The sequence below is a fragment of the Dromiciops gliroides genome, chromosome 3 (assembly GCF_019393635.1).
Source record: "Dromiciops gliroides isolate mDroGli1 chromosome 3, mDroGli1.pri, whole genome shotgun sequence".
In the NCBI taxonomy this organism is placed as follows: Eukaryota; Metazoa; Chordata; class Mammalia; order Microbiotheria; family Microbiotheriidae; genus Dromiciops; species Dromiciops gliroides.
Window position 1 is genome coordinate 330,021,967 of NC_057863.1, and position 13,662 is coordinate 330,035,628.

Genomic DNA, 13,662 nt, shown 5'->3' on the forward strand with positions numbered 1-13,662 from the left:
CTCTTCAGTGAAATAACGTTTCTTTAACGACATGATGCTAATTTAATACTTTATCAAAATGTGCAATAATCATTAAGTCTCATTATTATTTGGGACAATTAAAGCATTTTTAATTTCCTGTTTCTAGGAATACCAGAAAACGTGCTTTAAAAAAAAATGTGACTGGGCACAGAACTGCCCCTAAAGCACTCTGGTCTTGATATGAAAATCAATATCCTTTGAGATTTCCCCCACCCAAGTAATATTTGTAGAATGCATTTCCTTGTTAAGTTTTATTCCAATACCTTCAAGAAAAAAAGAAAGGAAATCATCCTCTAAGGTAGTTCCCCATGAAAATGTTAGGGAGATTACATCTTGGTATATCAAGTCCTGAAGAACAACATATGCATATTTTTATTGAAACTTGTAAAAATTGTACAAAGTCTAACATTTTTTCCAGGAAATTTCAAGGAAGAATAAGTGTTATATTTAAAATAATCCTTATTTAATTGAGCTCTTTATTTCCTGATTTAGACCCCTTGCACTATATATTTCTGGCATTTTTTAAGTTATGGAGAAGATGGATATACAGAACCAGAATAAGACAGAAATGAAGATAAAATCAAGTTCTCCCCACCAACTTCCTGGTTCCAAGTATTTAGTGTAAGTGACATAGCAGTAACAGAGTACTCTCATCACAAAGTAAAAACTATAGGTTTTGTGCCTGTGAGTGTTGGTGATATGCCATAACAACTCATCTTAGACTAGAGCAGGCATGGGAAAAGGATCGTAAAGGGGACTTCTCTCAAATGGAAACTAGACCTGGGAGGTTTAACTTGCTGTGAAGTCAACTTCTGAGCTTGACCAGAGTAAACCCAATTCTTCAAAGGCAGCCTTTGAAGGCACTCAATTGCCAGAAGCCTCTTGCTAGAAAAATAATAAGATGTAATTCAGCTGAACTTTTACCCCCATTGTCTGGTATTACATAGCTTTACTGAGGAAGCTCAGAAGCCAGTGCTAACAAACAGCTCTTAAACTGTCAGATGTTGTATAGTAAGGCAAGGAAGTATATGGTAAGAAATTTAAAAAATTTTAAGAGCGAATTGTCTTAAATAAATAACAGATCCTTAGCACTTAAAGCCACTACAATTTAATAAGCCAACCCCAGCAAATCAATCATGTAGTAATTTCCCAGTTAACTCTAAGTCAGCAAGGCTCTCCTGAACAAAGTGTCCCAAAACAGATGTTCATTACTCTGCTACTTAAACATCTTAGTAAAACACAGGCTTATTGAAGTTTTCAAGAGGGTATTGAGAGTCACCATGACCTTTGTTCACCTATTGATGGCCTACAGGCCCCAAGTCAGCAAACATATCTCTATGTATGCTAAAACAAATCATATTCATTATTTAACTGTGGAATACTGCCCCATCTTAGTTATTTAGAGTGATCTATTCAGGGCCCAAATTATAACAGTTATGAAAGTCTTTTTCTGAAGCATGCTTCTAATCTCTGGCTGCAATGCTTCCAGACAAGAGCTTTTGGTAATGCCCTACTCCCAGGACTACAGGGAATGCAAGCATCCTTTCAAAGCAACAGCTCTCGCACAAATCTTCTCTCTGAACTCCCCTGATCGACCTTTCACAACATCCACTCCTCCTACAGTCTTCAATTCATTGATCTATACAAAGTTTATTAAACGTATACTTTGTGCAAAGTATATCCAGAATATACCCTCACCAAGGGCAAATATACTAAGAATGTTCCTCACACTCACCCAAGGATGCTTCCCTTTTTAAAAAAGAATTTAATTTTAAATTTTCATCTTAATAATATTTTTTGCAATTATATGTAAATATGGTTTGCAACATTCATTTTTTGTAAAATTCTGGGTTCCAAATTTTTCTCCCTCCCTCCCTTCCCTCAGACAGAAGCAATCTGATATAGATTATACAGTACAATCATGTTAAACACAGATGCTTCCCTCTTGCAATCCATTTGTCTCTAAGAATCAGAATTTCTGAGGTTGGAGATGTGAAATGTAATGTAACTGGGAACTTGGTTCAGGGAAGGCTAAGTGATTTACCCAATTGTAACTCCTCTTTGCACTCTTAGAAGTATATAGATTATATTACCTGGTTTATATTTCCCTGACGTGAGCTTGATTTTCAAGTGGGCTAACCTGACATTGCTATTTCTCTACCTTTTACACACTTAACTGAGTTGATTTATTATAATTATTAAGCAAATTAATAACTTAAACTTGAGTTGTTAATATTTATGGATATACAGTTCAAAATCCACTGCAGAAATATTTTCTTTCTTCTATGCTACCAAAAAGAAAATTCTCTGAACAAGAAAAAGATCTCCAAACCCTAGGCAATGGCCCATTTGTTTTTAATAATATTGGATACAACAAATTCTAATACAACTAAAAAAATGGACAATTCTTTAGTTTTGTTAAAATTTTAATTTGATGCTTTATACCTCTATAGAACAAGTGTTCAGAATTAAAATGAAATCAATACAATTTCATCTCTACAACCCCCCCCCAACTTAGGTTTGAGAATAAATAAGAGATACTTGCATAAAAACGAGCATGGGAGACATCTGAAGGCACTGCTACATTATAAGGCCCCACAGCTCTATATAAACAGCGACTATGTCGTACCAGCACGCCCTGAGGCCATATCGTACTTTCTGACCATCTAGAGAAGAAAGATTTACCGTTAACATATAGACAACAACACATCTGTTATTCTTTGGAAAGGACAGCTACATTTCTGTAGCAAGTGACAAAAGTGACAAAGTGTTCATAAAGGGAAGTGTTCAAGGCTCCACCTACCCGGGTTCTAGAAATACAGGATCCCTTTGTCAAGTTAAAAGGAACAGAAAGTTTTTATTATACTAAACTTTAGCATAAGAAATAGGAGGCAAAGTGATATTGAATTAGAAGATTCAATTAATCGAATAAAGAGAATGAGCAAAGATAAATATTTGATGTATTGGTGGGTTAAGAATTTTAATACAGGTGGCTGGGTTGTCACCTCAATCCCAAGTGAATGAGATCTGTCTGTAGGTACTAAAAGAAACCTAATTACAGGAAAAGTTGATTCTAGCAAGAGTAATAGTGAAAGAAAGCATAGAACTAGGGTTTGCATGTAAATTGCTATAGACAGACATACTGTACAAATTATAATGTCCTCCCCTATCATCAGTATACATATATCAAATGCTTAAAACATGCTGTGGATTATGCAGCAGGATAAAGGGATTTTTCAATTTTTATTAAAGTTCTCTTAGTTTGGTTTTATATTAATTTACTTGGGTAAGAATGTGTCCATTTCCCATTAGCTATTTGGTTTTATAGGGAAAATTTTGAAAATGGCATAAATATGCATCATCTAAGTTTTAAGTTAACTCACCTTTTATTTTATAGAAGTTGGGTTCCTAATTTTTCTAGGATAGGAGTCAGAGAAGCTTTTTAGATATCTTTATGGAATAACAAGTCTACTGGCAACCTAAAATGTTCCCATTCCAGAAAATTTTCCATTGGCCCTACTCACACTTACCAGCATCATAGTGATGATACACCTCATGGCCATGTGCCATCAGTAGCCTGCAGAAGTACAGTACTAGTGCTGTGGGTTGTATTTTCAATTTTTATTGAAATTTGTCCTTTGCCCATAGTCGGGTTTCTTTTCAGCCTGGCCCAATTTCTTTCAGGTCCTGGGCTTGAGGGCCTGTGCTAATCTGTATCAGACATTAAGGCAGATAATTGAAGGGAGAACTTTGGGTGGGGGTAAAGGTTACCTGAATCTGTTCTGCTATATCAGGAAAGGATTTCTATACATGATGGCATCTGTATAATGTTTTGAAGAAGAAGAACAAAGAAGAATGGTCCAGTCTTAAAGTATAATGGAAGGCATGGAAATATTCAAAGGGAATAAAGGGAACTCAGCTCTACGAAGGTTAAACACTGTGCAGAAGAGCAGGAGATGAGAAGATGTAAAAGCAATGGAACACTTAGGGAGGACTTTGGAGTCAACAATGGTTTGAATCTGATTTGGAAGCCAGTCAAGTCACTAGGAATTTGGGAAAAAGGAAATGAAAAAATATAAGCAACAGGGAAAGCAGATGTCAAAACAATGTCTTCATTAGCAAAGGAGAAAAGGCTGGTCACAGAAAAAGAAGTTATAGCTTCCTAGATGTGATAACTAGCTAATTAAGTTCAGGCCTATCAAACATTGGTCCATGGCAATGAAGATATAGAATCAATCTTTGAGGCCTTAGAAAGAAATAAAGATGTGTGACGATCAACTGAATCTGGGAGAAGAATGCTAACTTGGGAAGCAAGTTATAACATAATCTAGAGCAACTAGGCAGTTGAAAGGGAAGATGTGAGGGGGTATAAAGGAGAATGAAGAGTTAATATCTTTGTCTGTGTTCAGTTTAAGGTGATAAGACAACGGTGAAAAATTAAATTGTGGAGTCATGAATATGAATGGCACACAAAACAAATAAACACAATCAGCAGCTTGCAGAAAGGTGGTATGTGGTACTTCCCTCAATCCTACTCACATGTGTTGTGGAGCATTGCTGTAGGACCCATGTTCAAGTTTCTGCCATTTGCCCAGGTGAGCAGCTGATTTATGCAGCAAATCACAGTATTTAGACGGTAGCAACTGCGTTGTGAGCATGACAAAGGCATTAATCCACACCATAATGAGGTGCTCACATGACCAGCGCATGTCATAGTACTGGGTACTCTGGAAGAGATCAGAAGAAAGATAAATGATTTTTGCATTTCTGAACATAGGAGACAGGGACGGGTGCGTATATATACGCCCTGTAGACATGTTGCACACTTGGAAAAAATCATGCATTGGCTGCCCTGCTGTCGGCGCAGAAAATTCAAAAACAGAGTCTTCCAAACTCCTTCAACCTGACTCTTTGGTGGTTTGAGTTAGGGCTGGGGAGATACAATTACATTTCAATTTCAATTGTGCTTTCTTCCTAGAAGCACTCCATCTGAGTGTTTCCTGTGAATGAATTCACTCTGGCTGTAGAACCGCTGCAGGATGAGTAGTGGACACTAAACTGTTCCAAAATATGCAGGCAGCTACAATGCCCAAGGTATATCCAGCACCATTTTCCTTTTCAGTGGAGTGAGTTGAAAATTAGATAAAGGTTAGATTAAATTCAAAGTAACTCCTGATGCAAAAGTAAAACCAAGAGCAATCATTTGAGTTGCAGTAAAACTCTGGACTAAAGTTACTACATACTGATGCTACTATCAGTATAGATTTCATTCTCTCCAGGGGTATGGAGAAATTAATAAACAAGGGAAGGGGCACCACGGGTGCATCACATATATGGAAATACCTATCGACCAACCAGGAGCGGTACTAGTGCACTCCAGATGCAGCCGCACTCCACCATCCAGGCTGCCAAAGGGGAGACAGAGAAAAGGGGAATTAAACAAGAAATACCGAGTTTATGTAATGCACACACAAATCTAGCAAACACACAAAAACAAGACAACACTACCTTCACAAAACAGAGTGGCAGAAATGCAACGTAGTAGGCACTGAAGAGGGAATTGAAGAGGACTTCCTTGATCCTGTGGTTGAAATCTGCTTTTAAACATTCTACCTCATTACGGATGAGGTCTGGTGACAAAGGACAGCTGTGAGTGGGGATGGGTGTGGCATTGTTAAATTGTTCTTTCAGAGACTCTCGCAACAAAGAGATGAAGTCTTTGGATTTAGCCAAACCACCCATAGTGGAGGAACTTTCCTCCACCACCTGATGCTGAACCACATAGTTATAGTCCGTTGGGAGAAGATGTGCTCTACTATCTTGATGGAAACAGCAGAGGGGCACATAAACACCAAACCTGCGGAACAAGGTGAAAATGAAGATGAGTAGGTCGCAGATATGTGTCCAAGACAAGATCCTGTAACCATGCCAATTAAACCCTTGTGAGTGAGTAGCTATTGGACAGAGTAAACATACCCCAAGATTTCCATCATGGCTAAGACCCTCTCTGATGGTAAGGTAGCTTAGGAAAGCACATTAATTCTCAGTAGTATACTACTAACTGTTCTCTAGTAGCATGAGAAAATTAAAATGTTTCTCTATGTGCTTATTAGGTTACAACCAGGTGACTTGGGTACTAAAACATAATCATTATTTCACATCAAAAGACACAGTGGTATCATAAAAATAAGGGCAATTCAAGAAAACTCATTTCATTAGAGACTTCTGACTGGAATGATTTGTTGAAAATATATAGAAGCTATATGACAGATTTGTATTGTGAGATTTAAAATTGGATATTAGATCATAAATCTCCCCTACTTAACCCTTCCCTTAATTTATCTCCCAGACTAGTAAATGGAAGAAGCTTCTGGTTTTCTAGATAGAGCCTTTATTGTATATAAGGTGTTGTTGATTAGAAGGATAGGAAAATAGAAATACAGTACAAATCGTCTTAAATCTAGGCTTACTCTATATTCCTTATAAAAACTCACCAAACCGAAAAAGGCCACCTTTGGAGTGAGGGAGACCGTCTGTGCCGCGCCGCCAGGAGTCCCGCCAAGCAGGCAAAAAGGCTCCTCTCATTCTCTCCACCCCGGAAGTCAAAAAACCCGGCAGGCAGTCTGACATGCGCAGCAGGCGGACTGTTCATCTCCTCCCCAAAAGGGTGGTCCTTGAAAAACTGGCGTCTTTCAGTTATCCTAACCGACTGTTAAAAACTTTCATATTTTACCACATTTCCCCCCTTTGCTTCCTCAAGAAATGGAATGTTTCCTTGATGGAACAGTAAAAAGAATATAATAACTTTTGCTTACTAATAATATGCGAACAACAATACAGAAAAGGAAGAGAGGAAAGTTTTGTCCAGAGGGGCGATTTTTTTTTCTTTCCTTATGAACCGACGCTTTGACATTAGTCTTGCAAAGGGAGAGCCTCTGCAGAGAGTACATGTTACAGATAGTATATAACAGAAAGGAGATAGTAAAAGCTAATAAAGCAAAACAGTTCATATAAAGTCTCTGAGTTCTCTTGTCTTCTTGAAGTGGTAAGATGTCATCAGGAGGAAACTGGATTCTGGTCTGGAAAACTGGATTCTGGACTCTGGTCTGGATTCTGGACTCTGGTCTGGAAAGCTGGATTTCTTCTTTAACTGTTTGAATTGCTGTATTTTTTTTTTTTTTACTAAACCTTAGCATAGCATTTTGCAATCAGTAACACTTTTTACCACCGTGTGTCTGGATCAAAGTCAAATTTAGTATGTGTTCATGACACCTGAAAATGTTATGGAAAGGTTATCATACCATATCTCATGGTTCCGAGACAGCCAGTGATTGTGCTAGGCCACAGGTGAATTCAACTGAGTGAGATAAAAAGATAAGTAAGTTCAGTTAAATTAGGTTAAATTAGGAGGGAGAGAGGATGAATACTGGACTGTGCCTAGTAATTGTGCTCTACATAGTCACCATCATAAGCAAACCATGGACTTATGTATACCTGTCTCTCCTTTTGTTGCACATATATTCTCTCCAGGGCCTGCATCAGAGTTCACAGCAAGTTAGTCTCTGAAATGATAAGTTTCCATATTTCTGAAATCTCATTAATTTCACCAAAGACAATATGATGGTAAAAATGTGTGCTATGCTGCATAACTGAGAATATATTTTGTTTCTTGAGGAACAACAGGGGGGACTGTAACGATTGGAATGACGCCACCTGCTGGAGACTTACTGTAGAAGAGTTTCACCCATGAAGCGAAGGTCTTTGAGGGCAAGACCAGGAGTCTTTTCTTTGGCGTCACTTCCTGACGCGGGCTAGTGGGAGGAGGAAGGAAGAGACTGGCGCTGAGTCTCGCGCTCTTTCCTTTGGACTCTGGTGGAGAGCGGAGCTAGAAATGTGCTCTCCCTTTAATAGATAGGAATCTAGGCCTTTCTCTCTCTTTACCAAATTCTTATTCTCCTTAATAAATGCTTAAAAGTCTAACTCTTGCTAAAGCTTATAATTTATTGGCGACCACTCATTAGATATTTTAGACAGTTTAGCTAGAATTTTAGCCCTTAACAGAATGGACCTACACTGCATATAAATCTGTATTAAAGAAATTTTCATGGATATCTATGTGTGTATGTATACACACATATATGTAGTATGCAGGACAGAGTAATGGGAAAGAAATAGTGAGAGAAGGTATTACATACAAGAAATGGTTAGAACTTATATCACGAGTAGGGACTGTCAGAATGGAGAGGGAGAGATGAATTGGAGCAGATGTATCCACTTTGGGGGATTATATAGGAAGAAGTGCAGAAAGCTAAGACCTGAACTTTAGACAACTTTCTAGTTAATGGAATAAAAAGAGAAAGAAGAGCCAATAAAGTAGACAGAAAAAATGGGCAAAGTAGTAAGAAGAGAATCAAAGAAGTACAGTATTATGGACACAGAAGTAGGCGAGTTTCTAGAAGTACTTATGGGGCAGTAGCAAATACTACAAATAGTTCAAGGATAAGAAAAGGTCTCTGGATTTGGTGTCAAGACTATTAGTAATAACCTTGAAAAAATCAGTTTCACCAGTTGTAGAAACAAACAATAATGCAAAGGAAAACAAGGCAGAAGAAAAAATCTCATTTGAGAAAGGGCAACAGGGTCAAGAGGGGGTGTTGGTTTTAGGTTTTTTAAGATAAATGTGACCCATAATGATTTGAAGGCAAAAGGAAAAGAGCTTATAGTAAGAAAGATGGAAGATTCTGGGGGACAAAAAAGGGAATGAATATGAAAGAAAGCCCTTTAGGATTTGGGGAACGAGTGGAAGGAAGCACAGGTGACTATTACCTTCAGAGAAAAGGCAGACTTTTTTCTCTGACCCTAGAAGGATAGAAGAGAGGACAGATGTAGAAACAGAAATATGTTGAGATGAAAGTAAATGTGGGACTGCTGAAAAGATATTTACCCACTTTTTGCTTCAAAATATCTGTCTCTATGTCTACCCCCTCTTATTCTTTCTTGATATCTCAGAGCAAGAGCTATTGTTCCTCCTCTCCAAAGCTGACTCTTCTTCTGTATCCCAGCCCTTCCACTGGTTTCTTACTTTCTGCCAAGCATGCACAGGTATCCCCTATCTTAAAAACAAAACAAAGACAACAAAAAACAAAACCTTCACTTGATCTTGATGCCCTCACCTCCTATCATTCTATTTTTCTTCCTTTCCTAGTCAAACAACTTCTGCTTCCCCCATATATTCACTTCTTTAAAATCTGGCCACTACTCCTTGAATCCCAATGAAATGTACCAATGACCTACCATCTAAAAATAATGACCTTTTCTCACTCCTTGTCTTCCTTAAACTTCTTAGCCACATATGATCACCTTTCCCTTCTAAAAATTCTCTTCCTTTGGCTTCAGTAATGTTATACTTTACTAATTCCAACTCCTCCTTCTTTATAATTTCTTATGACTCCTTCCTCTCTTATGTTTACTATGGGCATATATCAACGCTTGGTCTCTAGGTCTCTACCTCTTACCCCCTCCCCCCCATTTACATTTATTTAGAGTTCTTCCACTCTCAGGGCATCACTCCTCAATTCTATGATGATGACTCCCAAATCTTAAACTTTGATACTTCATCTTTCTCTAGTTCTAAATTTCCAGTTGTCTACAGTTCATCCCGACTAGATAGCATAATCACCCCTGACTCAACTTGCTGAAAACGGAATACTTTATCTTCCCAGAAACCAACTACCCACCTCTACTTTCTCATTCTTCCAGATCCAGTTTTCACCTGTTTAACCTTGTCTCCCAGTACTTTACACCAATTCCTGCCATGGTCAGGGTGATATCCTTATCGTACATTAGCATTCAACAATGTTTTCCCCTTCATGTCCACCAATCCAAATGCTCAACTTCTTTTGAAGTTCAGCTTACTACTCTGGTCCATAATGGAACTTTCCCTTTTCTGATTTCCCACAGTAGTGTAGGGTTTGATTTCTGACGATGACAGTGCCTTGAAAGGAAATCGTTTGCAAGAGCCAATCCCCAAAGCTGCACTATACCATGACAAGTTCCACTTGGTTTTTGTTCTCTCCCTTCCAAGCATTACATATTCTGTACCAAAAGTTCAATTAGGGTCTGCTTTTCAAAACCAGAAGTGAACACCCCAAACAAACAACCCCAGTGTGGGAGAAGCTAGTATACTCTTTGGAACTATTGATCATACCTGCTACCTTCTCTCTCCCAAAGCTTAGCTGTATTTCCTTCCTTGTTATGCTAACAATATTATACTGTCTAGCACTTGATTATATATTGCATTTACTTGATATCCAGTTTTCTGCAGGGGTATCATTTCCCCAAGACTTTTAACTCCTCAAAGACAAGGTCTATGTCTTCATATTTCTGTATTCTCTACCATCTAGCAAAGTTCTGGGCATATGGTAAATATTTTATAATTCAACCTAACAAATATTCTGAGTAACCATTCTAAGTACATATTGACCTGATGGTTATAAATTTAGGCAGCAAACAAATTATAACTTAGTATCCAAAGTAATTTTCATAGCTAAATAAAGTTGTGGCAATCTAAATTAAAATATCTTAATGTAATTGTTTTATTAAAACTTTTCAAAAATTTATTCCATTTGCTAAGGTTAATTGTACTACTGTGGACAAGAGGTAGCTGTTAAAAGATGACTACTCCAGTGAATTCTATGTCTCATGGTGCATCATGAAAAGCAATTTCATATGCATGGAGGAAAGCAAATCCTCTTTAACCTTCATTTCATTTCTACTCTTACTTGGCCCAGCCATTTCATAAAAATCAGCTTCCTATGGAGGCCATACTCCTAGTGCAAGAGTAGATCAAAATGTAAAAAAACAAACATAAAAACCTTCATACTTATAAAAAATGTAAATCTGATTCTTGGTAATTTTCTTAAAATGCTTTCTTTAATAGTCTATGTAGTAGTAAGTTTTAAGATATATTTAAATTCAAGGACTTTATAATAAAGATTGAACTTTCAATTTATCAAATATGGTAAACATATTTGTATAATCTTTTTAAAAAAATAAACAATCCATGAATTGCCTCTAGCCCATTTTTTTGCTTGTTAATATTCTTGCAATCCTTAAATGTCAAAGAAAAAGAAGCAATGACATGGGCTTATAGACGCAGCAAGGAATCACCCCTTTGTAATACCAACTATAATCAATTTTAGGCTCAAGGGTAAAGCATTACAGAAATATGTATATTATTGAGGTTTCAAATAAAATCACACTGGAAGTCACTTAAGCACCTGGATTCAAAGACTACTGAAGTGATAATCCAGCTTTTAGCAGCAGTATCTTCTGCAGGTGTAGAAAGAATGTTTTCTTCTTTCAGTCTAATTCATCCTAAATTGAGAAATCATTTGGGAATTGAAAAAGCAGGAAAGCTCCTCTTTCTTTTCTAGTCTATGAATAAAGAGGAAGAGGAAATTAGCTTTATATTTTATGTTTCTCTTATTGACCTGACTGAAATAGTTTATTTTTATAGATGATTATGTTTGGTGAATTGATTTTTTAAAGGAATAAAGCATATTTGTACATTTGTACTCAAAATATATGCTTATTTTTATTTGAATAACTACATGTTGAAAAAACTGGGATATTTGTTGTTTTAATTAAATAACATGATTTTGATAATTTTTTACCACTGATTCTTAATAGCACACGGCAAAAATATTCTAGGAATATTTATGATTTACCCACTGAAGAAGACCTGATTCACATTCTAAAAATGTCACAATTTTATCCCAGTAAGCTTTGGAAAATAAAATAACTAAATCACTTCATTTTCTGATGTAGCTGTAAAGTTAAGCTGGAAATATGAAGACAAATCATTGCCATAAAATGTTTATAAAACTGAAACCTACATTTAGCTCCAAATTGTGAAAAACCATATATTACGGGCACAAAATCAAATGTGCTTACTTAAGAAAAAAAATCTATTACACTAAGCATTTGTGTTCTTGTCGTTCAGCCATGTCTGACTTTTCATGACCCCATTTGGGGTTTTCTTGGCAAAGATACTGGGGTGGTTTTGCCATTTCCTTCTCCAGCTCATTTTACAAATGAGGAACTGAAGCCAACTGAGTGAAGTGACTTGCCCAGGGTCACACAGCCAGTAAATGTCTGAGGCCACATTTGAACTCAGGAAGAGGAGTCTTCTTGACTTGAGGCCTGGCACTCTATCTACTAAGCCACCTAGCTGCCTTTACCAATTTCTAATTGATATCTAAGTTTTAATTCTATCATTGACACCAAATAGAAAGTCATCCTTAATACTTACATATTTTGTTTTGTTTTGTTTTTCTATATATGTTTTCTAATTAAGCCTTTGTTCTGTACTGGGCGTCCATAAAAAAATTTGTGCTGTCCATGGTTAACCCGTCCCATCTCCTTTGAAGGAGAACTGATCAAAATGATTCAAAGTATAAAGTAGAATCACTGGATCTCTCTGAGCCTCAGTTTCCTGAAATGTGTAATGAGGAGGACAGCACTACATGACTGCTAAGAGCCCTTCCTACTCTAAAGGGCTATGATTCTAACCATACAAAGGAGCTCATTATTGAAAAGTACAATTTTCTACCTATATTTTATTCTAAACACTTAAGATCACTTCTAGTGAAGTACCAAAATTATACTGCAGTTGTATGATTTAATAAAGAAAGGTACTTTTAACATCAATAAATCAACATGTCTTGACATTAGATGATTTTACATGAGCCAAGAATATTTTTATTAAGCAAGTAACTGGTTAAAAAGGCACTGGGGGGGGGGCGGCGGCTAGGTGGCGCAGTGGATAAGCACCGGCCCTGGATTCAGGAGGACCTGAGTTCAAATCCGGCCTCCGACACTTAACACTTACTAGCTGTGTGACCCTGGGCAAGTCACTTAACCCCAATTGCCTCACCCCCCAAAAAAAAGCATTATAAGGGGGCAGCTAGATGGCGCAGTGGATAGAGCACCGGCCCTGGATTCAGGAGGACCTGAGTTCAAATCCAGCCTCAGACACTTAACACTTACTAGCTGTGTGACCCTGGGCAAGTCACTTAACCCCAACTGCCTCACCCCCCCCCCAAAAAAGCATTATAAACTAATTCTTCCTTGTATACATTAATAGTCTCATACCTGTCCTCCTTATATATGAGGTGCCAATAGCTCCTACCTGACAAATAGAACTTATCAAAACACCTCCACTGTTACCTGCATGTTATAGTGTTTCTTTTCTATCTTCCAAACTGTTGCTTTTTCTTTAAGCATTCAAGTTACCCTTTCTTTACTCCTCCCTACATTATTTCATTAAGGGTTAATAATAAAATGTCGACTGTATTACTCACGGGTAGCCAAGGAAAAGGAGATTGAGGACTGAATGACTTCGGAAGAGATTGACCAGAGTCCAACAAAGCACCCATCCACACAAAGTAAGCAGCACCAAACGAGCTGTTATTAGTAATACGTAGTGAATCACAGATGCTGCACCCACCTTAGAGGCCTGGAAATTTAGAAGCATAAGATATAAAATTTCATAAAGTAGAGAACACAATAGTAATTATCTTGTCCAAAACAAATATGGCTAAAGTGAGGATACCTGGGCATACCAGTGTTCTAAGCAAA

The 13,662-nt window shown here is 37.3% G+C and overlaps 1 protein-coding gene across 1 annotated transcript in view; it reads right to left on the minus strand.

Moving 5' to 3' along the window:
* The window catches only part of TMEM39A (transmembrane protein 39A), a 34,381-nt gene that overhangs the window by 1,697 nt on the left and 19,022 nt on the right, over positions 1-13,662 (minus strand). The window contains exons 5-8 of the mRNA XM_043991708.1: positions 13,386-13,540; positions 5,530-5,878; positions 4,561-4,748; positions 2,567-2,687 (exon numbers count right to left, since the gene is read on the minus strand). Of these exons, the coding sequence (XP_043847643.1) occupies positions 2,567-2,687; positions 4,561-4,748; positions 5,530-5,878; positions 13,386-13,540 (813 nt within the window). The remainder of the gene's footprint in view (positions 1-2,566; positions 2,688-4,560; positions 4,749-5,529; positions 5,879-13,385; positions 13,541-13,662) is intronic.